Source organism: Calidris pugnax, unplaced genomic scaffold (genome assembly GCF_001431845.1).
Source record: "Calidris pugnax isolate Ruff unplaced genomic scaffold, ASM143184v1 scaffold183, whole genome shotgun sequence".
NCBI lineage: Eukaryota > Metazoa > Chordata > Aves > Charadriiformes > Scolopacidae > Calidris > Calidris pugnax.
In genome coordinates, this window is record NW_015090930.1 from 1,365,054 (window position 1) to 1,388,036 (window position 22,983).

At 44.7% G+C, this 22,983-nt stretch overlaps 1 protein-coding gene across 1 annotated transcript in view; it reads left to right on the forward strand.

Annotated features, from left to right (window-relative positions):
- Window positions 1–22,983, forward strand: part of BRF1 (BRF1, RNA polymerase III transcription initiation factor 90 kDa subunit) — a 139,953-nt gene that overhangs the window by 74,655 nt on the left and 42,315 nt on the right. Inside the window, exons 10-13 of the mRNA XM_014951599.1 lie at window positions 17,186–17,247; window positions 19,256–19,337; window positions 19,435–19,490; window positions 21,352–21,608. Coding sequence (XP_014807085.1) covers window positions 17,186–17,247; window positions 19,256–19,337; window positions 19,435–19,490; window positions 21,352–21,608 — 457 coding nt within the window. The remainder of the gene's footprint in view (window positions 1–17,185; window positions 17,248–19,255; window positions 19,338–19,434; window positions 19,491–21,351; window positions 21,609–22,983) is intronic.

Below are 22,983 nucleotides of genomic sequence, written 5' to 3' on the forward strand. Positions count from 1 at the left end.
TTCCCAAGAGCAAAGATTAAATCCCTGGTTCATGCTGCAGTGCTTGAATTTGGTCTCCAGCTGTAACGCAGAGCAGGTAACCTGGACAGGCTGGAGAGCTGGGCAGAGAGGAACCTGATGAACTTCAACAAAGGCAAGTGCAGGGTGCTGCACCTGGGGAGAAATAACCCCCTGCACCAGGACAGGTTGGGGGCTGATCTGCTAGAGAGCAGCTCTGAGGAGAAAGACCTAGGAGTCCTGGTGGACAACAGGATGCCCATGAGCCAGCAATGTGCCCTTGTGGCCAAGAAGGCCAAGGGCATCCTGGGGGGCATCAGGAAGAGTGTGACCAGCAGGTGGAGGGAGGTCATCCTGCCCCTCTGCTCTGCCCTGGGGAGGCCCCATGTGGAGCACTGGGTCCAGTTCTGGGCTCCCCAGTTCCAGAAGGACAGGGAACTGCTGGAGAGGGGACAGCAGAGGGCTACAGAGATGATGAGGGGCCTGGAGCATCTCCCTTAGGAGGAGAGGCTGAGGGACTTGGGGCTTTTTAGTCTGGAGAAGAGAAGGCTGAGGGGGCATCTGATCAATGCTTATAAATCCTTCAAGGGAGGGTGTTAAGAGGATGAGGCCAGTCTTTTTCCAGTGGTGCCCAGGGACAGGACAAGAGGAAATGGGCACAAACTTGAATCTAAGAAGTTCTACCTAAACACGAGGAGGAACTTCTTTCCTGTGAAGGTGGCAGAGCCCTGGAAGAGGCTGCCCAGGGAGGTGGTGGAGTCTCCTTCTCTGGAGACATTCAAACCCCACCTGGACACGTTCTCGTGCAACCTGCTCTGGGTGGACCTGCTTTGGCAGGGCGGTTGGACTAGATGATCTTCAGAGGTCCCTTTTAACCCCTTGTGATTCTGTGTGCTGGGATGTGATGCTGCAGGTGATGTTGATTGAGGTTAAGACGTATCTTGCCGTAACTGGCTCACCCCCCTCATACCTGCTGGTGTTGGTGCACGTGTAGTTGCCTCCCTCCCCCAGGTCTGTCAAAAATGTCACAGGCTCATGCAGCGCTGTTAATAAAAGGGTTGTTTTGATAGATGCATGTCAGGGAGCGACACCTTGGGAGGCACAGCAGCAGCGGGGAGGGAGGTGGTACCATCGCTGGGGGCAGAAACCAACTCCCCCAGTTCAGCTGGGGTTGCAGGAACCCTTTGGGCCATGTCTTTGAGGCAGCAAAGAACCTGTGTTTTGGAAACTGAGAGTGGCATTTGTGGTTGCACGGAGTTATCCGTGCTGGAGAGGTTTTAGGATCCACCGGAGAATGGGAAGGGGCAATTTCAGTTACACTGTTGCCCCAGTTCATTTGATGTGCAGGGTCTCTGTAGAGGTTGTAGTAAGGTTGATGCCTGAAGTTCAGCTCCAGAAATGCAACACTTAGAAATCCACGAGCAATGAAGAGGTTTGCTTTAACAAGGTGAGGAGGGAATTCAGAAAAGGTAGGCTGAATTCTCCCCTGAAAAAAAGCTTTCTTTTAAATTTAAAGTTTATTGCTTTATCTTGACTTTCAAAAGGCTAACATGAAACTTTTTTTGCCTTTGGAAGCTTGGTAGACGGTTGAAGTACGTTGGCTGAAACAGAAAATTTAATAGTGAGGCATTTTGAACACGGAATGATGTTTGTGGGCGAGTAATTTAAACAGGTACTAATAAGAAGCGGTGTTGTACTTGAAAGGCTACAATCGGTAGACACACACAAACCAGGTAGAATATCACTGGGAGCAATAAAACATAGGAATTCTTCATACTGCTTTCATTGCAAACAATTTTTATGGTATGGCCTGTGAAGCAATTGAAATGCAGAGAGCTGGCACATCACTAGGCTGATAATTCCTCCTGCTACTTACAACTTATTCTCGGTACAGATGTCCCCAATTCTTTCTATCACATTAAAGTTTCTTGTCTGCTTCAATTTCATGCCTGCCTCAAACACGGCATTTTTTGAAATTGTCCCTCCAATTTTATTTTTTTTTTTCCCCTCTTTAAAAGTTTACATCAGATGAAATCTAGCTGCTGGTTTTTATCCTAAGGTTTGCACTTACACTTTTAACAAGCTCGTTTTTAAGAAGTCTTTCCTTGAGAGAGCGCTTGGCTGATCCATCAATAATTATGTTGTAATAAAGCAACTGTGTAAAAATGGCACCTCTGTGCCGAACAGATTGCTTTACAGAGCCACTGACAAAGACGAATGTTTATTACTTTTTACTACTTTTTGGTTCTGCAGATGCAATACAGCTATTTTCTTTTTGGCGTAAGCGTCAGGAGAAGTAATTTCCAATTGTGGAACGTTCATGATAATAAGAATGTATAACTAGGGGGAGCCCAGACTGACTTTCAAATACCAGCATGAGTTTGCAATGCTGGTAATTTAGGAAAAAAATAAACAAATAACATTTTTTATTGTATTTCTTTGCTTGGCAAATTTTTTAAACAAATCACTGTGACAGAACAGAGAGGGAACCCTAAAATGCCATGTAGTTACTCTTCTGGATGAATTGGTACTGTATTAATTGTTGATTCCCCAAAAGTTGGCACGCTTCCTCATTCTCCTTGCTGCATCCCAAGATCTCTTACTTCTAATTTTACTACAATATGGAGAAAATTGTATTGTCTAAAAATAACACGAAAGCCTGAAATTGTTCTTGTTTCCTCTCTTGGTTTTTTTTTTTGGTTTAAGTGCCAGTATAATTAAGGCTGTGATTTAGATGACTCTGTATTGTTCAAATCTGTACTCTGCTTTTCGGCAAGATGTGGAATAGTGTAGCCTATAAATTTTTATGGCCGGTAGATGCGCAGTCATTTCGGTCAGTTGACTGCAGTGGCACCACGGTGATGAAACCTTCTCTCGGGAGCAGCTGAGAAACACCTTGAGTATTAAACTCAAGGGGATGCAGGTGCTGGGATCCCTGCCTCCGTGGCCCACGGCCTGGCCTCCTGGTACTCCTACCTCGGTTTTGCCCACGGTGATGTTGGTGGGTATGGATGCCTTGGCATGGACACACTGGCTGCCCATCAGAGGTGTGCTAGCTAGAAGGTGTTTCCATTGACGTAATCTCACTAGTTCCATCAGTTAGATATATTAGATATACCCTATCCATGGAGGTGTTCAGGGAATCATGGAATTGTTGGAGTTGGAAGGGACCTTCTAGAGATCATCTAGTCCAACTCCCCTGCCAAAGCAGGGTTGCCCAGAGCACATCACTCAGGAGCATCCAGGTGGGGCTTGAAGATCTCCAGAGAAGGGGACTCCACACCCTCCCTGGGCAGCCTCTTCCAGGGCTCTGCCAGCCTCACCTGAAGGAAGTTCTTCCTCAGATTTGAGTGGAACTTCCCATGTTCCAGCTTGTGCCCGTTGCCCCTCGTCCTGTCCCTAGGACCCCCAGATCCTTCTCCTCAGAAGTGCAAACTTCTGCTTGACTTGAAAACCTCTACTGGGTGAAGTCCAAAAATCACGGGATCTCCACTGTTGCTGCCAGAAATAGTGATTTGCCCTTATTTTGGATCTGCTATGCTGAATTTAGAGCCAGGGGTGCAGTTGGTCCTGCTCCCGAAAGGCCCTCAAGTGGCACAGCTCCAGCTTCATCCCCATGTTCCCTGGGGACAATGGCAGGGTTGAGGTCCATGTGCCTGGTTTGTCTTCGCGGGTGATGAAAGTCTATTCCTCAGACCAGTTTGCTGCCATGGCCCTTTGTGACGGAACTGATAGCTCCGTCAGCAAACTCTTCCAACCCAGAGCATTTGTTTCGATTGGCAGTCGTGGACAGTAATGTTCCTTTACTTGGCTTTATTTTAATATTTAAAGATTTCTATGTTGATTTTGATGGCACGAAGAGAATTGCATGGAAGTGTTTTGTCTGGACTTCAGTATTCTCTGCTTTATCTTGCATGTAAGATTCAAAATCTTACTCTTTGAGGAGATAGGGCTTTTGGCTGTGCATCTTGCTGGATCTTCTCTCATCCATCCCTTATCCTAGCCCATTATCCCGGGCTTATTTCACTGCACAGTTAATGATGCTTAAGTCTGCTGTGGAAGGACTTTACCAGGTTAAAGGTAACATAAAGAACAACCCATCCTAGTCTTATCTAAAGAAGTAAAATATAATAAATATCTATTCCATAGGAAAGGATAGCGGGTCTGAATTGGAAACTGTGATTTGATGGGTTGGGTTTCGTTTTGTAATGAAATAGTTAACAGTTACCCAAAGTTTATTTTCAGAGCTAAAAACTTTGTTTTAGCTAATTCAAAATCAACGTACTGATTTCAAGGTGATCAATATTGCATTTCATGCTGAATGTGTTTAAGTGAGTTGGTACAGAAAATGCACATCCCTGTCTCCAAATGGGCCGTGGACACACAGTCATGTTTTGGAGAATTGGTGCCATAATGCAGTATGTTATGGTGAACTTGGATATTAAGCCTCATGGGAAAGCATTGTTATTCCGATTAAGAAGAACAACCTTGATATTACGCCATATGCTGTAAAATAAAATGGGTGCATGGCAGAAAGAGCCACGAATCCTCAGTCTTAGTGAGACTGAGCCGTGATTTGTGACTTTCTTCTTGCCTCTGAAATACCACGTTAAGTAGAGGCCTAATGTATTTAAATAAAGACCTAATTATATGTGGATGTGGGACCTTATCTTCTGCCGTGCTCTCTTTGAAAGGTGTTACCGCTCTACCTGCTTTTGCAGACTTAGTAAAATCTTTCCAAATTCACTTTGCTCTGCATCTAATCAACATTTAAACAGGGTCTTTTGTGTGCCCCATGCCCCGGAGGCCGGCAGATTGGTGAGAAGCTGTAAAATCAGCAATATGCAACCTAGCTAAAATGACATATTAAATGGAGTCCTGTTACTATATAAACTTTATATCCGACAGTCAGATGTTGAGATTAATCAGAATGACAGGTTGTGCAAGCATATGGCTGGCCTTTCTGATAGCCATTAGCTTGAAAGGCCGGCTTTGAAACCGGCTCCATTATTTATAGGTGAATCACGCTGCTGGGCTTTGTCGGGAAAAGGTTATTTCTCCAGCTCCACCGAAACCTCATGTGGACGGAAGCGCCTTTTTTTCCACCGTTCCTGGAGAATAAGACAAATTATTCTCCAGGAACTTCTCCACAGCTTTCTTCTTTTGGAAAGTTGTGGTGTCGGAGGGCATTCCGGCACTGTAATGATGGATCTCAAGCATATGGAGTACACATGCTAATTATGCTGTGCTTACGGTTCAGTTTATCCAAATGCCAAGACATTGGGGCCTCAGAGCTGCTGGAGGCAAAAATGTTAAAATCCTTCACTACTGTCTACTGCACATCTGGGAAAATGCTTGCTGCAGTCCATAAAACATCTGGGGAGAGGAGGAGCATGTCCTCTCGAGGACTTTGCTGCAGTACGTGTGCTGTCTGCGGCAGGATCGTACTGCATTTTGGCCCCATGACCAAGTGAGCTTGCCATGCTGCGCTGTCACCTGGAGCCACCCAAGCGATGCTTGGGCTTTGCAGAGATCCTTATATGCTTCATCTCGTTGCCCAAATGTGTGCAAAAATGCCCTAGTCCCTGGAGCTGGGCTTATATGTGAGCTCTGTTTGGATCCAGAGAAGTTTTTCACCACCTACCTGTTTCTCAGCCTTTGGGCATGGTGAGAGACAAAGTAATAGCACTTCATCTAACACGAAACGGTGCAACCTCCGTGATTTTTATTTCAGAGCACGGTCTGTGGTGGCTGCGGCCATCTGTTGCGTGATGCTGTTCACGTGGATTTGGATTTCTGTAGCTGTCTCCTTTTAAGAATTCAAATTTTAAGAATTTAAGAATTCTCCTACTTCCAGGTTTGTCAACGCCAGCTGGTGGTCCTGATGGCTGAGCCAGAGTCAGGATCTCTCTGCTCCGTGCCTCTGATAGTCCTGGCAGCGTAAAGCACTGCCCAGTAGCTGCTCTCTGAATCCAGCCCCGTCCATCACGGAGGCTTTCTTCTTTGGGCCAGGTTGCCACCAAACTGCTTCATTTACAAAGCTTTTTGCTTTTTTTCAGGGGAGCTTCTGCTCTTGCCTCTTATTCTACTATAGTAATAATAAAGAAGAATAAACTTTTACCTTCTCTTTCCTCTTCCCATCTCAATAATTCCCTGCTTGCTATTTCTTATTAGCATTCTTATTCTTCTACTCTTAGGAAGAAGCTGGGTAACAAAATGAGAAATTTCTTACCTGATAATTTTCTTGCAGTTCACAGCTTCTCACCGTTCAGCCCGGTAAGGGACACTGAGACAAATTGATTTTTTTTTTTCCCCTCTAAATAAAGACTCGGGTATATAATTTCAGCCATTATCTTGTGATGTTGTCTTAATGCTAATAATTGCCTGCTGAAGCATTTCTGTAGTCCAGGTGGCTTCTGGTGGCTGGTGCTGAGCTTGTCACCAGGTCTACCATAGAACCTCGAAAGAGGGGGTAGAAGAGAGATGGCTGAGAGATGGTAAGGGTGGATTAGAAGAAAATTAAAAGTGGAAAGTTCAACTCGCTCCTCTTTCTCGCTCGTCTGGGTGAGTTATTTTGCTAGGCTGTTTTTAACCTGGAGCAGCTCTTTGGTCCAGCCCACAGCGCTGGGAGCAGGAGGAAAGGTCCTTCTTTAAGGGAGAGGTTAACATGGATGTGGCTTTTGGATGGCCAGCCTGGCCTGTGGGCCTGTCCCAGGGTTGGGGAGCTGTGGGGTGGGAGTGCAAGGGTAAGTGTGGTAATTCTGATGTGACAAGAGATGTGTTGGAGTTAGGCTGGGCTCTGCTTTGCATTTCCTCATGACAGTCCAACCTTTTGTACTTCTACTAAAGGAAGTTTGCTCTATTTTTTGGGCCACCACCTGAACCAACCTTGCCCTAGCAACATAAGTTAGCTTTGCTTTTGAGTGCCAATCAGTCAAATTAGCGTTAAAATGTTGTACTGCAAGTGTCCTCATATTTTTCTGGTGTCTTTGTAGCTTAAAAACTGCTCTGGCAGGGGAGTTGGACTAGATGATCTCCAGAGGTCCCTTCCGGCCCTGTGTGATTCTGTGATTGATTCTGTGTGTGCATATATGGCCGTATACGTTTAGAATTTTCCTCGGTGTAACAGAAACAGAGATTCATGATTTAAAAAAATATGAAAATATTTTGAAGAGATGAAAATAATTCAAGCAAAATTCTAGTAGCGCAGAGCTCCCCAACTCATTTTATTAGGTGCAGGGAGGGAGGACACGTTAGATGAGTATATTTACTTCTCAATAAAACATATGCCCTTCAGCTGGGGTGACTTGAGAGCTGGCCAGGCAAGGATTCTGGGCTTGCAGGGATGGGACAACAGGGCATTTAGCGCCCACAGCAAGACCTGGCTACCTAACCGGCGAGCTGCAGTCGCAGAAATGATGCTTCAGCACTTAAACGTGAAACCAGCTGTTCCCTTTTGCGGCTGGCTCGGGTGTGAAGTGGTCTTGCTGTTTTACATAGCGGTCTGGCAGCACGGGGAAAGGGAGCTGGAGGCTGATGTGAGCCCGGCTGCCTTCGCTGTGGGTTCTCCAGGGGCGTTGGGCAGCCCTCACCCTCCCCAGGAGATAACGGCGGCGCTTTGGACTTTTGCAGGGGTTTGGAGAAGGGAACTGATTAAGATGCTGGTCCCTTCTTCCGCCTGGTCTCTCCCTTTATCTAAACTGTTAGTGTCGGATACCCCTGTGGAGATTGAAAAAAAAAAAAAAAAAAAATGCTGAAAATGCAGGCGAGGAGGCACCAAAAAGAAGGAAGAGTGGGGGAAGGAGCGAAAAAATGCCAAGAACAGCATAAAAGGGAAAGGAGGGAAAGATAGCGGGGAATGGGTCATTGGATGGAAAAGAGCAATAAATAGGGGAAATCTGTCTTTATAGTTTTCATTTTGATTGATGATTAAGGGATTGGAGCATCTCCCTGATGAGGAAAGGCTGAGAGAGCTGGGGTTCTTTAGCCTGGAGAAGAGAAGGCTGAGGGGAGACCTTAGTAATTCCTTCCTGAGTGATGTGCTCTGGGCAACCCTGCTTTGGCAGAGGAGTTGGAGTAGATGATCTCTAGAAGGTCCCTTCCAATTCCAACAATTCTGTGATTCCGTGATTTTAAAAACTTTCAAGTTCATAAGTACTCAGGCAGGACGGGGTGAATATGCGGACGAGTGCTGAGGTGTGAGCATGTTGCACCTTCAGTAGGAGGGCTGTGGTCAGTCTTGGCCTTGCTAGACCAAGAAGTTATGAGTTGGAGAACTGTGTCTGTGTGTGGGAGCTTCTACAATTTTGGGCTTTTGGAACTGAAAAATGTCATTGGTAGTAGCTAAGTCTAGTGGGAGATGTCCCTGCCCATGGCAGGGGGCTTGGAACTGGATGATCTTTAAGGTCCCTTCCAACTCTAACCATTCTGTGATTCTATGATAATTAGTTTGTTTTCAGGTGAGTATTTGTCAAGTTGACCACTTACTGGGTTCGTCAGAAAAAAAATAGCTTTGGCCATATTGATGCGAGCAGCCATCCTCTGAGCACTTGGTCGGGAGCTTAAAAAAGAACAATGAGTTGCATCAAGTAGGTTGCATAAAGGTTGCTCTTTTTCCCTGTTTTCAAAAGGCATTGGGGGGGGACATGAACATTATTGCAGAAGTGGAGCACCTGCTGCTGATTTTGAGGACCATGTCAAGATGTTCTTCAGTTCAAAAGCTTAACTTAGAGCTGTATTTATTTTGGGAGGTTGAAAGGATTTTTTTCTTAAGGGCTTTTCATATTGCTATGTAGTTCAATAAGCACGAGCTCACCTTTTCAAAGAATAAGCTTCAGAGCCGGAAAGTCATTGTTTATTGCTGGACAACTTTTGTATTACCTGCTTTAAAAAACATATATATCGAAGGGAGAATTTCTTGAAAGAATGGAGTGATTAGCTGGAGTGATTAAGGTGGTGAGGCACTGGAACAGGTTGCCCAGAGAAGCTGTGGCTGCCCCATCCCTGGAGGGGTCAGGGCCAGGCTGGATGGGGCTTTGAGCAACGTGGTCTGGTGGGAGGTGTCCCTGCCCGTGGCAGGGGGTTGGAACTGGATGATCTTTAAGGTCCCTTCCAACTCTAACCATTCTATGATTCTATGAACTTTAGTGCTTAGTTAACAAATTTCCATGTGTGTTAGACTAGTGGCATAAGCTTTAACTGGATGTAGAGTATGTGGATGTAGTTTGGTTGGATCCTTCATGGACTGTGAGGTGAAACCGCGTGGATGAGATGCCAGAGAAGCAGCAGGGCTGGCGGTTTGGAGGTTTTTTTCCTACACTGAAATTTAATTTATAAAAAAAGTGCCAGTAAAAGTTCTGTGAGAGATGACTGACTGTAGGAAAAGCTTTTCTCATCGTTCATTCCCATGTATCATTAAGCACGCCGATTTGAAATTCTGTTCCTGCCATGGGATAATTGTTCTGCCGCTGCCGTAGGAAGGCAGCTGATGGGGGAAGGCTGGCGGATGTCAGTCAGCTGCTGCAGGAGAGGCGCACCACCTGGAGCCTGGATCTCACTGCCAGGAGACAGAGATGCTGGCACACAGTAAAGGCAGGTTTGGAGTTCTGTGCCGGGTTAAGGCTGAATCTTGTAGGAAAGGCCAACAGCATCGTGACTTCTGTCAGGACCAACGTGGTGAGTAGGACTAGGGAAGTGATCATCCCCTGTACTGGGCGCTGGTGAGATCCCATCTTGAGTGCTGTGTCCAGTTTTGGGCCCCTCACCACAAAAAAAAAGACATGGAGGTGCTGGGGCGGGTCCAGAGAAGGGCAATGGAGCTGGTGAGGGGTCTGGAGAACAAGTCTTATGAGGAGAGGCTGAGGGAGCTTGGGGTGTTCAGCCTGGAGAAAAGGAGGCTGAGGGGAGACCTCCTCACTACTTCCCTACGCAGCCCAGGATCCCATTGGCCCTCTTGGCCACAAGGGCACATTGCTGGCTCATGGTTAGTTTACTATCCACCAGGACCCCCAGATCCTTCTCCTCTTCCCTCTTTGCCCTTCCTTTGCACTCTCCTGGGCTTTACCTCTGCAATTCTTCTAGCCCAAGTGTGAGGAGCTGGCCGGCGGGCCCTTTGCCGTGTGTCCTGGTGCTGCCAGCCATCCCTCGCCTGCAGGAACACGTCTCTGGGAAGAAGGGGCCTCACTGCGCCTGGCAGGGTTGTGTTTGCTTTCCCTGGAGCAGCCAGCAGGCTGGAAACTTGGCTTCGGCTGGAGAGGGACCCCTTAACCTTGCCTTGGCAGAAGGAAATAATAAAGTGACAGACTTCATTTATCTTGGTGCTGTACGCGTGGCCTCCTGTGCTCCGTACGCCGTCAGACCTAAATCCTGGTGTCGAATTGGCGCTACGAAGGAGGAGGCTGTAGCTTTCAAGGTGACTTCAGGTACGAGAAAATAAAAAACGCTTTCACTTAAATATGAGGATCCACGTCATGCGTTTTTGTGACCTTACTTTGTCAGTAAGCATGATTAGTTTTGCTCTGTCCTTACGCTCTTTTAGTTTTTGTGACGTGCTTGTGTCGTGATGGCACACGATGACACTGCTGAAGGTGACCAGGGAGAACCTGAGCCCTGGGCAGCCGTGAGGTGCGTGCTGTGGGATGTGGGGCACAGCGGGGCTGGCTGGGGCTGCACAAGGAGATGCCTTATCCAGAGCAATGAGATTGACAACGGCTTAAAACTGCCAAGATAACCTCCCAACCTGCTCTGGAGGCTCAGAGTAATAAACCTCATAATCACAGAATCACATGGGGTTGGAAGGGACCTCCGGAGATCATCTAGTCCAACCCCCCTGCCAAAGCAAGTCCACCCAGAGCAGGTTGCACAGGAGCGTGTCCAGGTGGGTTTGGAATGTCTCCAGAGAAGGAGACTCCACCACCTCCCCAGGCAGCCTCTTCTTCCAGGGCTCTGCCACCCTCCAAGTGAAGAAGTTCCTCCTCATGTTTAGGTGGAACTTCTTACATTCAAGTTTGTGCCCATTTCCTCTTGTCCTATCCCTGGGCTCCAACCTCACAGTGTAGCAGGCTTGTACAGCCCTTGATGTGGGGTGGGTTCGTTTGCCAGCCCTCATCAATCCTCATCACGCAGCGCTTTGTGCAGGGCTGCTGCTACTGCAGCATCTTCCCATCCATTTCTCTTCCCTACCTGATCCCTACGGCACTTTGCTGCCCTGCTGAATGACTCTTCTCTTCACGCCCCTCGGTAAATCAGTTACCTCCCCCTCCAGGTGGGTTCTTGTCCCATCTGATCACCTAATTGATTATGTTCTGGTGGGGTTGTGCTGCGACTTTTTTTTGATGCTTGAGCTACCACCTTCCCTTTGTGCTCCATGCAGCTCCCGGAGTGGCACCGGTGCTGTTTGTCGGATTTCTGCCCTGTCGGGTTCCTCTGACGGGCTGCGGGAGCTCTCAGTGCCTCCCCTTGGTTTCAAACCCTCCCCTGGAGAGCAAGAATCAATCCCACAATTTCTCATGCCCCAAGCTCACTTTGTTTGGTTTGTTGCTGAAGGATTTATTTAATTTTTTGTGTGTGCGAAAAAGCCTTTCCTGACTATTTTCAGGTTTTGCTGTGCTCTAGCCCTGGAGTATTTCTTAAATGCTGGGGGTGCTTAGGGTCTGGTGTTGTGCCGAATAGGTGGAAGGGGGCTTTGTTTAAATTCTTTTGGCTTTTTGACTGCCACGCAGCGGTGCGACAGAGGATGTATTTGCTGCGTGGGAGCGGAGCACCAAACGCCTTCTATCTGCTCCAGAGGATTTCCTGGGAAGCGCTCAGCCTCCATTTCTGTCTGTAAGGAAATCCTCTTATCTGGGCAGAGCAATAAATAGTGCTGCCTTCTGTAATAGAAACAGAAAAACACATTCTTCACATGGCTGTTTTTAAAAATGTGGGGTTTTTAAAATATATCGGCTGGAATGATTTTTCTGCAATAAATCCCCATAATAGCGTGCTATGTATACATTTAACTAGCTGCAGAGAGGCAGGGAGGGGGGGAGACGGTGTGTTTAAGAGAGGGTTTAGCGTGCATTTAGTAATGACAAGAACAGTAAATAATCCTCCAGGTTTACAAACCTAATCCCTAGTGTCTGATTGTGGCCCTCGCGTCTCCTAGAGTCAGTTGGCAAAGACGTTAAAAGGCTGTAAAGAAAAGGCTTTTGAGGGTTTTTCTTCTTAGATATTGGGGGAGCTGGCTGGGTGAGCGAGGATTTTTAGTGGCATGGATGTAGTTGATTCAGGACCTTGATGGAAAGCGCTAGAAGTGCACGTCATCCCCTGCTTGGCACGAACACGTTAGGACAGGATGGAGTAGGATACTCCTCTCTGCCTCACTCTGTGCCCTTCCCGATGGTACTTTCATTTTAGAACTGGATTTTGGGGAGTTTTGTTGGTTTTAACGCCCAACGTAATTTTTCCCCCATGTCCTGAAGTAAAGTCGTCGTTTTTCTTAACAAAAGAAATCTGTGATATCTAAGAGTCGTGCCACGTGATGCCATTTCTTTTAAATAAGCTTTTAAGAGGTTGGACCAGATGTTGGCCACATCTGTGTTTTTATTTCATTGAGCATTTCTTTTTTGACCCTTTTATTAAGGGAGAAAATGATGATTTAGAAATCGTTTTGAAAAGTTTAGCAGCTGGGAAGATCTTCCTGGTACATAAAAAGGCAAGGGGTTTACTTTCTGTGCCCTGGAGTGAGCCGTGTAACATCAAGCAGAGGGATATTTACGGCTGGTGGAGTCTACCCCTGTTGGAAATGATTGCCATGGAAATTTACGGATCAAAACGGATGTATTCTGTTTTGAAGCAGCATTCTGTAACGAAATGCCTTTTTTTTTTTCTCCTCAGTGAAAGTGTTAAAATAGAGGTTTGGAGGCACCCTTCTCTTCTGAAAAGCCCCTCACGTTTAATGAACGCCTGTCACCGTGGCAGGAAAAAGGACTTGCAGGCAGAGGGATATCCTGCAATTACTCCCTCCACTGCTGTTATGGGGTCTAGGAAATGCTTATTACCTACAACTTGCTTCTGGATCCTTCTCTGCAATTTACCAGTTGGAGAATGAGTTTTTTCCGTCCCCGTTGCTAATTGATCCAATGAGAAAAACTGGCACCTAATTCAGTAACAAGTTATATTTAAAATGACGTGTGAAATTGTTCGCGGTGCCTGAAATTACATCATTTTCAGTCTGGTGTATTAGGGTTGGATGAGGGAACAGACACCTACTGTACTGTGACATATTAAATTTTAAACCTCTGATCCAAAAATATAGCAGGGTATAGGAGGAGCGAGGTGTTTAATGACGATTAAAAGCAGTGGCAGCTTGATTTCCATGGGATATTTTTATTCTTCTGGAGATGCTGTGGCAGTTTTTGCAACATGTGATTTTGGGAGGCACGGAATTTGATATAAAGTTGAGCAGTGACTCGAGTCTGGAGTAGTTCTGTCACTGCTTCCAAGTTTTGATTCTCTATCCTGTGATTTTCAGAAATCAATAGTGATTTTTAAGATTGGCTCCCTTTTTCTTTGCCCCTTATTCCAAGCTGATATATCAGTTTATCTGGTGCTATGAATATGAAAACAATCAAAAATCCTCTCTTCACTCAGATAAACCAATTTGAAAATAGGGGTGCTTTTTTCCCCAAAAAAACCCTCAAGGAGACAAAAGGTAGATAACAGAAAGAAGGGGGAGACCATGCCCCCTTCTGTACTACAGTTTAGTGGTCAAAGCACTCAACTGGAATATGGGAGACCCAGTTTCGAGTCCTGTTTCTGAATGAAGTCCTTCCAACGCAGGGGACAGGTTATTCAGGCCTGGGCACACTCTTGGGCTCTGCTATCGAGCTATTTTATTTTACGTAACAAAACATTTCTTGGACCCAGGTGGACAATGATCACTATGATAAAGTGACCCGCTTGGTGGCTGAGGGAAAGGCTGTGGATGTTGTTTGCCTGGACTTTAGCAAGGCCTGTGATACAGTCTCCCACAGTGTCCTCCTGGAGAAACTGGCTGCCCGTGGCTTGGACGGGAGGACTCTCTGCTGGGTTAAAAAGTGGCCAGAGGCCGGGCCCAGAGAGTGGTGGGGAATGGAGTGAGATGCAGTTGGTGGCCGGTCCCCAGTGGTGTCCCCCAGGGCTGGGGACTGGGGCGGGTTCTCTGGAACATCTTTCTGAGTGATCTGGAGGAGGGGATGGAGTGCACCCTCAGTCAGTTGGCAGAGGACCCCAAGTTGGGTGGGAGTGTGGCCCTGCTGGAGGGCAGGAAGGCTTTGTAGAGGGGCCTGGACAGGCTGGATGGATGGGCCCAGGCCCATGGGATGAGGTTCCACAAGGCCTAGTGCCGGGTCCTGCCCTTGGGTCCCACCAACCCCCTGCAGCGCTCCAGGCTGGGGGCAGAGTGGCTGGAGCTGCCTGGTAGAAAAGGACCTGGGGGTGTTGGTGGCCTGTGGGCTGAACATGAGCCAGCAGTGTGCCCAGGTGGCCAAGAAGGCCACCAGCATCCTGGCCTGTGTCAGGAACAGCGTGGGGAGTAGGACTCGGGAGGTGATCGTACCCCTCTACTCAGGCACTGGTGAGGCCCCACCTCGAGGGCTGTGTCCAGTTTTGGGCCCCTTTACGAAAAAAATACCACAAAAAAGACAATTGAGGTGCTGGAGTGGGTCCGGAGAAGGGCAATGGAGCTGGTGAGGGGTCTGGAGAACAAGTCTTATCAGGAGAGGCTGATGGATCTGGGGGTATTCAGCCTGGAGGAGGCTGAGGGGAGACCTTCTCACTCTCTACAACTCCCTGAAAGGAGGGTCTAGAGAGGTGGGCGTCGGTCTCTTCTCCCAAGTCACAGGACAAGAGGAAATGGCCTCAAGTTGTGCCAGGGGAGGTTCAGATTGGATATTAGGAAAAATTTTTACACTGAAAGGGTTATCAAACATTGGAACGGGCTGCCCAGGGAAGTGGTTGAGGCACCATCTCTGGGGGTGTTCAAAAGACGGGTAGACATAGTGCATAGAGACATGGTTTAGTGATGGGATTTTTGTCAGTGTTAGGTTGATGGTTGGACTAGATGATCTTGAAGGTCCCTTCCACCCTAGATGATTCTATGATTCTATGACAACACTACAGTATTGGTGAATATTCAAGCATTTTGCTCACTGGAGTTTTCTATCTTAGTTCCAGCAGGAGAGACTTAATTTGCGATACACTCCAGACCTCCCATGGGTGATGTGACCTACAGTGATTCCTCTATGTGCTTTGTATAATTACCATTTGCTAAAATAAAGAAAAAATCCAGTGAGTTATATTAAAGAGGCAGCAAACCACTGGGATGTACTTTGTCACCTGGCTTTTCCAGAGGAAAAGCATGTATACGGAAAAATTATATAGTTATTATAAAATCTTTTACATTTTTAAAGTATTTTTGGGGGAAGAAGGTTGTGAGGTAAATCTGGTGTCTGGGACTAAAGTACAGTTAATTTCTGAAGGTAACAGCAATGAGATTATATTCCTTAGGGCCTTTTCAGTCATATGAGCATCAGATTTTCTGAATTGGTAAAGCTGATACTACGTTTCAGAAGACAAAGTGCAGTGTTATGTGGTTCCTTACAAAAGACCATTTTCTTTGGGATGAAACCTATTTTGTCTATGACCTGGTATGGGAAGAGTTTAAAACTTGCTGTTGGTTGTTTAAGGTGGAGTTTGAGAAGACGTTTGTAAGTGCTCGGTGTCTGATACCAATAAATGTTTGTTGAGTTGAGCATCCGGATCCTTTGCACCACCTCAGGAAGCGCCGCCTTTATTCCTGACCGGGTGTTTTGGTTGGATTCCCAACCCTGTGATTTCACGTACTTCGGGCAGCTGGTTTAAATGCTTGAGTTTTGCCAGTCTTCACCATTTGGTGCTCTTCAAGCCTCAAGGCTCTGCGTGGCCATAACCTGCCGTTGGATCAAAGAGCTGCCTCTCCTCTCCACTGGTCCATCACCATCCTGCTGGGGAGCTCTGCTCTGGGAGAAAGCACCAGACTGGAGCATCAAACCATTCAAAGGTCTTAGTTTGTGTGGAGGAGGCACATCCCCAGGACTAGGGAGCAGAACTGTTCTGCACCATTTCAATTTCAATTTGTTCTTGCAGATTGTTGAAACTTAGTTTGGTTGGGGTTTTTTTTGGGGGGGGGGAGTTGTGTTGGTTTTTTATTCTGAGTAAACTGGTTGGGTCATCTCTTTTCTAGTCTTGATTAGAGTTGATGGAGATGAGCAAGAAGATTGCTTCATTCCCCAGTATAAGTCTTTGAATAATTTATTTTCATCTCTACCTGGACTACATTAATAGTGTATCACTGCTGTACATTAATGTGATGTGGGAAATCAGTTTTTGCTGTTGTACGTTGTGCCAGTCCCAAATTTGGCCTCAGTTCTGTGCTATTATGTTTTTAAATGGGTAGAATATATAAAACTGTGTTTTCAGAAGAAGTCTTATTAAATACAAAATTAGAAAAATTAGTGAAATTATAATTACAGAAGCTCATTGTAGTTTAATATTTATCTAGACCCTTCCGTAGCTTTTAAAAGTTACTTTAAAATTCGGAAATGTTTTAATAATTCCCCTTTAACAGAGGGAAAAACTAATACACATCTTTTTACACAACTTGTATGTGGTAAGTGGTTCAAATGATGATAGATCAGAATCAAGATGAAAGCTATGGTATGACTGTCAGCATGATGTGTTATTCAGTGGTCCATGCTGCTTCCCTGAAAACAGAAAATATTTTATAAGTCAGAATTTACAGATGAATCATTGACCTATAGGCTCTGACATGAAATTCACGTTACAATGAAAGTGGTCATCTTCCTAAAATGGTTTCTCTAGCTTCCCGCTGAACATTTGTGGCTTTAAATTAAAATGGGGGGAAAAAGAAAGGCAACTGCAAGTGTCCAATGGATTTTTAACACTGAAGAGGACTGTAGCAATTCCTGAATTTTAAATTAATTCAGTGTGTTGAATTTGTGTGTGCGTGTGCCCCCATATTGAAAATACTCAGCAACATGTTAAACCTCCTGGATGAACGCAGAAGGATGCAAATCTCTGAGGAACGATCGTTAAATGTTACTTTACCGAAGTAAATTGCGATTGATTTTGAGCAAACATCCACTTAATTAAAATGTGTTCTCTGTAGGTGAGAATACAGGAGACGGTGAATTAGATCTGAGTGGGATCGACGACAGCGAAATAGATCGGGTAAGGTGCCCTTTTATCCTGGGTGTCTCTGCATTTGAGTGTCTGAGAAAGACGGGATGGTTCTTATCTGGTTTATTCTCTCCCTCTTCGCTCTGATCCATAGAGTGGTTCAAGTGATTTCAGTGATCTGAGATCAAAGCTAAGGTTCATGCAAGTCTGTGAATTTGGTCTTCCTTGCCCATTTTATCTGTCTGTGGCACTGCTGCTCCTGCGCAGTCCTACTATACTGGATTAATTATGTTTTACAATGTCTTTTATTCTGAAGAAGGACTTTTGAAAGTTTGGTGGAGCTCTGAATTCATTATTTAATTAAGATACAGTCAAGATAGGAGGCTGCCATGGAAACCAAACTGTGAAACCAGCATGTACAGCTTCTGTGTTCTTTCAAAGATTTCTGTAACGTTTTCTGGATTTATTATTATTTGTGTGGCAGTGACAGATACCCTTTACCTTACAACCTGAATATGAAAGAGAGGGCTGTGGGAAATGGCTTGTTGAAGGCCACGCAGCAGGTCAACGCTTGAACATGCAACCAAGTCTGTGTCTCCTGCCTCTGAGCCTGATGCCCTCTCCAGCTCCACGCTGGGTTAAAGTGCAATTTGAGCAGATAACAGCAATGCTAAAAACCCCTTTTGGGGTACAAAATCGTTGAGAGCGATGGGGTTATGTAGGGGTCACTGAGGTGCAGAACCACCTAAACAATCGCGGGGGAAGAAAAAGCACATTTTTTCCTTCTCCTAGGCTCCGTGGTGAGGTCATAACTCTGCTTTTATGACCTCGTGTTCATTTCTGCAGCAATAGACTGTAATATTGTAAGCCCAAGATTATGAACTCCCTAAAAGCGTAAGAAGGATGAATAACTGAGCTAGGAGGAAGCGAGTTTTACTATTAGGGCTTACCTTTAAGAGAAGCAGATGAAAGAGTGAAAATATTGGTCTGATAAACCAGCTTTTGCACAGCTGTTTGCTTGCCCTGTTTGGCCTTGGAGGAAGGGCTCCTTCCTGCATTAGTCTCATTGGACTGGAGTTATTTTTCTCATAAAATCCTATACGTGCGTTTCACCTCAGAGAAAATCTTGGACGCTCAAACCCATAAGATGGAGAAATCTCAAATTGTTTTTCTTGCACTTGAGCATCATTTTACAAGTCTTGGGTCCGCTTCTTAAAAATAAAATGTCTCGTTCATGAAGGATGACCCAATTTGTCTTCTCCATTCTGCGGAAGTTCTTCGCTCCCAAACAGCATCAGCTGTAAAGAACTTTTGTTTCACAGACAGTTGTGCTAAATACTGGGTTTATTTTTATATTTAAGTAATTGAAGAGGAGAAGGAGATCTATCTAGCAACCTGCCTGCTACCTACCTTCTTATTTATCTGTAATTCATCTGAATCCTTTTAAGTGTGTTTTACAGCTCCGCACCTACTAATGATGTTACCGAGACTAAGTGTAGTTAACTGAAAAAAGCCTAGATGTGGTTACTGAACCCAGCCCTCTAAAATCTAGGGTACTAAAATTCCAGCAATCTAAGCTTATTTCATTCACACAGGCGTGGCCATTGAACTAATAATCTTAGTAACTGGGCCTAAATTCTGTTTTGGTAGCGCAGGGTTCCCATACTGTTTTGAATTACAGACCACCGTCAACACGCTGAATTACTTGCAGACGACCACGTTTTCATGGTGCTCTCTCATATCGCCTGAAAAAGATCATAAAATCAGGATCATTTTAGGTTAATTACAGACCACATGCAATGGGTCCTGGATGGTTGTTGGTCACCCCGTCATAGTTTGGAAACCAAGCAGTGTTTTTTGAAAACATGCCGCTGTTTCTTGCAAGCTTTAGAAGTTACTGAAAATGCTTGCTGATTGTCACATCTTGCTCGAATTTTCTTTTATTAATGTAAAACATTTAAAAAGAGGATTGACCTTGCCAGTGTTTTTTTCAATTCAGTTTTGCTCTATGGTTTTCAAGTTGATTTCTGAAAGTAGGTAAACTTGTTTTGTCTTTTAGTATATACTTAACGAAACAGAAGCTCAAATAAAAGCAGAGCTGTGGATGAAAGAAAATGCAGATTATTTGAAGGAACAAAAAGGTAAGTATGTAGGACTGAAATTTTCCTTTTGGCCAGTGTTGCTGAAACATGCAGTCTGTGTAATCTTCATGCTGGTTACCCTTTTGTCATCTTTCAGAAAAAGAAGCAAGAATAGCAAAAGAGAAAGAACTTGGGATTTATAAAGAACACAAGGTATTAAAATGTGTGCTAATTGTGTCTGTTTGAAAATGTCATAGAAATTCATTATATTTGCTGGTCAACTCCAATATAGGACGTATGGGCATAATGGTACAAGTCACCACTAAACGAGCAAGAGCTGTTGTATCTCTACCTGTTACTGAAATACAAGGCTGTAATTTTTCAGATGGTGAATAAAACACTTTCTTGCCCAAACTTTTATTTTAAGTTGCTATTATGAGAAAATTTTGTGCATGGCGAAGTCAGAGCTGGGTCTTTGCATTTATGATTGCTCTCCTAATTGCTTGCTTATTTAAATACAGGTCTTAAGACATGCCTAATTTTTTTTTAATGTGCGCACGGGGAATTTGTTTGTACTTGCCATAACTTCAGTAGCTTTCTTTGCTCCTACAATAATGATTTCTTTATGAAGAACTGAACAGAACCTTGTTACAGTCACTTGAAGGAATATTTTGTTCTACCTTTCATAAAGAATGCGACAGTTAACGTTAACAAACGGCACGTCCTGTCTCCGTGTTTAGCAGTTTAAAGCAGCCTAATTGGCCGTATATTCACGATTTACAGCATTAGTATTTTGTGTAATTGAGCAAGTGACAAGTCAAATCTTCCACATGCAGCTACAATCCATGTTAGTTTTTAGTGCATATATCCTCTGTCTCTTTTTTTCTGACTAATGCAAAAGACAGAGTTTCCTACTTCCCCTAGGTATTTCGACAATAAAAACAAAACCAGACAATGAAACACTGTTTTATGCTTCAGAGTTTCTCATTCATCTTGCGCTTACGGAGACGTGGCAGTCTACCAGCAATTTTCAAAATTGTATAACTCCTTGGCACCGCCAAGTAGCCCAAACACCCACCTTTTTGTTCGGACAACACAGGGGTTTTTCTCTAACTCTGTATTGTTTCTGACAGCTCGAGTAGAACTTGATTAATATAGTGCTTTCCAATTTCAAGGTAACACTTGACCCATGTAGGTAAACACAGGGGCTGCTATCCATTAAAAAATAAATCTCCTGCAGAGCTTGGTGTTAAAACCTTCCTTTGAAAAGGAAAGTGCTGAATGAGAAACAGAGGTGTGTTGGGTTTTTTTTTTGTTCCTACCCAGGCATTGGACATGGGTAGAAATGTTCTCCCGTGTCATTTCTCTTTGCCTGGCTCTGCATAGCATCAGCCTCCCCAGTGCAACGCTGGGCTGGGGCTGGCAGCATTTCCCTGGAGAGGGCAGTTGCAGGTGACATTGTCTCCTGCTCCCCATCCATCAGCATTAATGCCAGCCCGTGCTTAGAAAGCTGCTGCTGATATTTCTTGGCCTTTTTCAGCATGGTGGGGGAGTTGGGTTAGATGCTCTCCCCCACCGCATTCGAACCTGATAGAAAATACCATTGCAGTTTCAATACTAAGTTGTCGATGCTTAGGGGAGTCATTGCCCAGCTTGAATCTAACTGTAAAGGCAATTTTAGCAGGGGGATTTCATTATTTACATGCTGGGTGATGTTATCAGGGTCCCTGTTCCTGTAACAGGAGCTTGCTCCCATGTTTTTCATGCCCACGTGAGAAATGGCCCACGTTTCTTCTCTGGCAGCATTACAAATAGAATCGTAGAATGGTTAGAGTTGGAAGGGACCTTAAAGAATTTGTGATAAACTCTGCGGGCACTTGGCAAAAAAGCAAACGCTTGTCTCTTGAAGAAAAGAGACCTCTTGGTCCCGGTGAGCGGCAGGAGAGGGAGCGCTGGTTTAGCCCGGCCGCGTCGCCTGCATCCCTGCATCAGCAGCACCTGAGCTGCAGCTTGCCCTTCTGCTTCACGGAAACTTTGTTTGTGTCTACATCACTAATTTTATATTTTAATTAAGCCAAAGAAATCTGCAAAGAAGCGGGAGCCAATTCAAGCCAGCACAGCAGGAGAGGCAATTGAAAAGATGTTAGAACAGAAGAAAATCTCGAGTAAAATTAATTATAATGTGCTAAGGGACCTGAACAGCAAAGGAAGTAACACACCAAAGAAAGAGGATGACAGCACTGATGACAGCACCAACACCAAGAAGCTGTCAAGAAGAAAATCTATTGCCAGTAGGAATATAGCCAACCCTGTAAACAGTGTGGGAAAAAGGTACTGCAATTGTTCATTTATATCTTTGTCTGTGAGACTGTCTATGTATCTTTCTGAGCCAGACAACGTAGGGACTGAAACATTTGTTTGAGGCTAAAATAATGTCGGGGCTCTGTTTTTATTTATTTTGCCTGCAGTGTTGCGGTGGCACCTTATTTATAGTTCACATATCAAAGGTCTGCTTTGGTGCGGGTTAATCATCCTGAAGCCAACAACAACAAAAAAAAAAGTCAATGGAAATTCAGAAACGTGAATCTTGCAGCTGGGGACACCTTTTCTTCATATACTCCTGACATTTTTTGTCCTTCCTATCTAAGTTGTCTGTATCAGCTGTCGTGACACTAAATGTTCGAAAGCTTTGGCTTTTTGCTTGATTTGAAAAATATAGTTCCCATCTGTTTTGACAGCTAACTGTTTTGATTAGCTTTTATTTTAGTTTTATTCCAAACTTTTGTTGTTAATTGGTGCCACAGATATAAAGCTTTACAGTAAATAGGCTTGTCGGTTTTCTGGTCTGCATTTGCAAATGTTTTATAGTGTGATGAAAGCTACTATTTTAATGAGTAAAATATTCGACTAACCGGGCAGATTTGTAGTGTGCTGTGAAGTGTATAAGGAGATTGATGTATCCTATCTGCAGCATTCAACTATTTTATTTGCCTTCAGGTTATGAAATCACGTCGGATGATCATTTGAATCATGTCTATGTATAGTGATTTCTTACTTAGATGTTGTATATTTATTTCCTGCCTTTAATTCTTAGTTTTTTGCTATGAAAGCTGATGCCACAAGGAAATGTAGGTATTTAATTCTGAAATATAAGCTATTAAGGTATAAGATATAAGAAATATAAGCCACTACTGGTGGCTTTGCTCCAGTAGTTCAGATTTAGGCACATGTTGCAGCTGAGAATAGGTGAAGGACTGGGGAGGGTGGGAGGACAGCGAGAAATCATCTATTTGTAGAAGAACAGGGAGGTATAGGATACCTGAAAACGTGAAGCTGGGAGGGTTAGTAAGTGCACGTCCCTCAGAAGCTAGGAAAAATAAGGATGACTAGACCCAAACCCAATATTTTGGTTTCATTTGACCGTGAGGACAGCGGGACAGTCTTTGATTCTTGGCTGAGGTGGCAAAGCTAAGGTAACCGGGATGCAGGTTTTTGCAATGTACCAGGCATCTTTTCTTTCCTTGCTATATCTTCTTTATTCTGTATTTTACCAAGATAGCTTCCTCCTCGTTCGACTTCTCACCCTTAATATCAACAGCTTTGCTTTCCAATTCTTTTTAGTCTCCTCTGTAAGTTGCTACTTCAGGTGATGTCTAATGCCCCGAGTGCGTAAGTTTTCCATTAGTGAAGGAAAGCGAAGATGCAT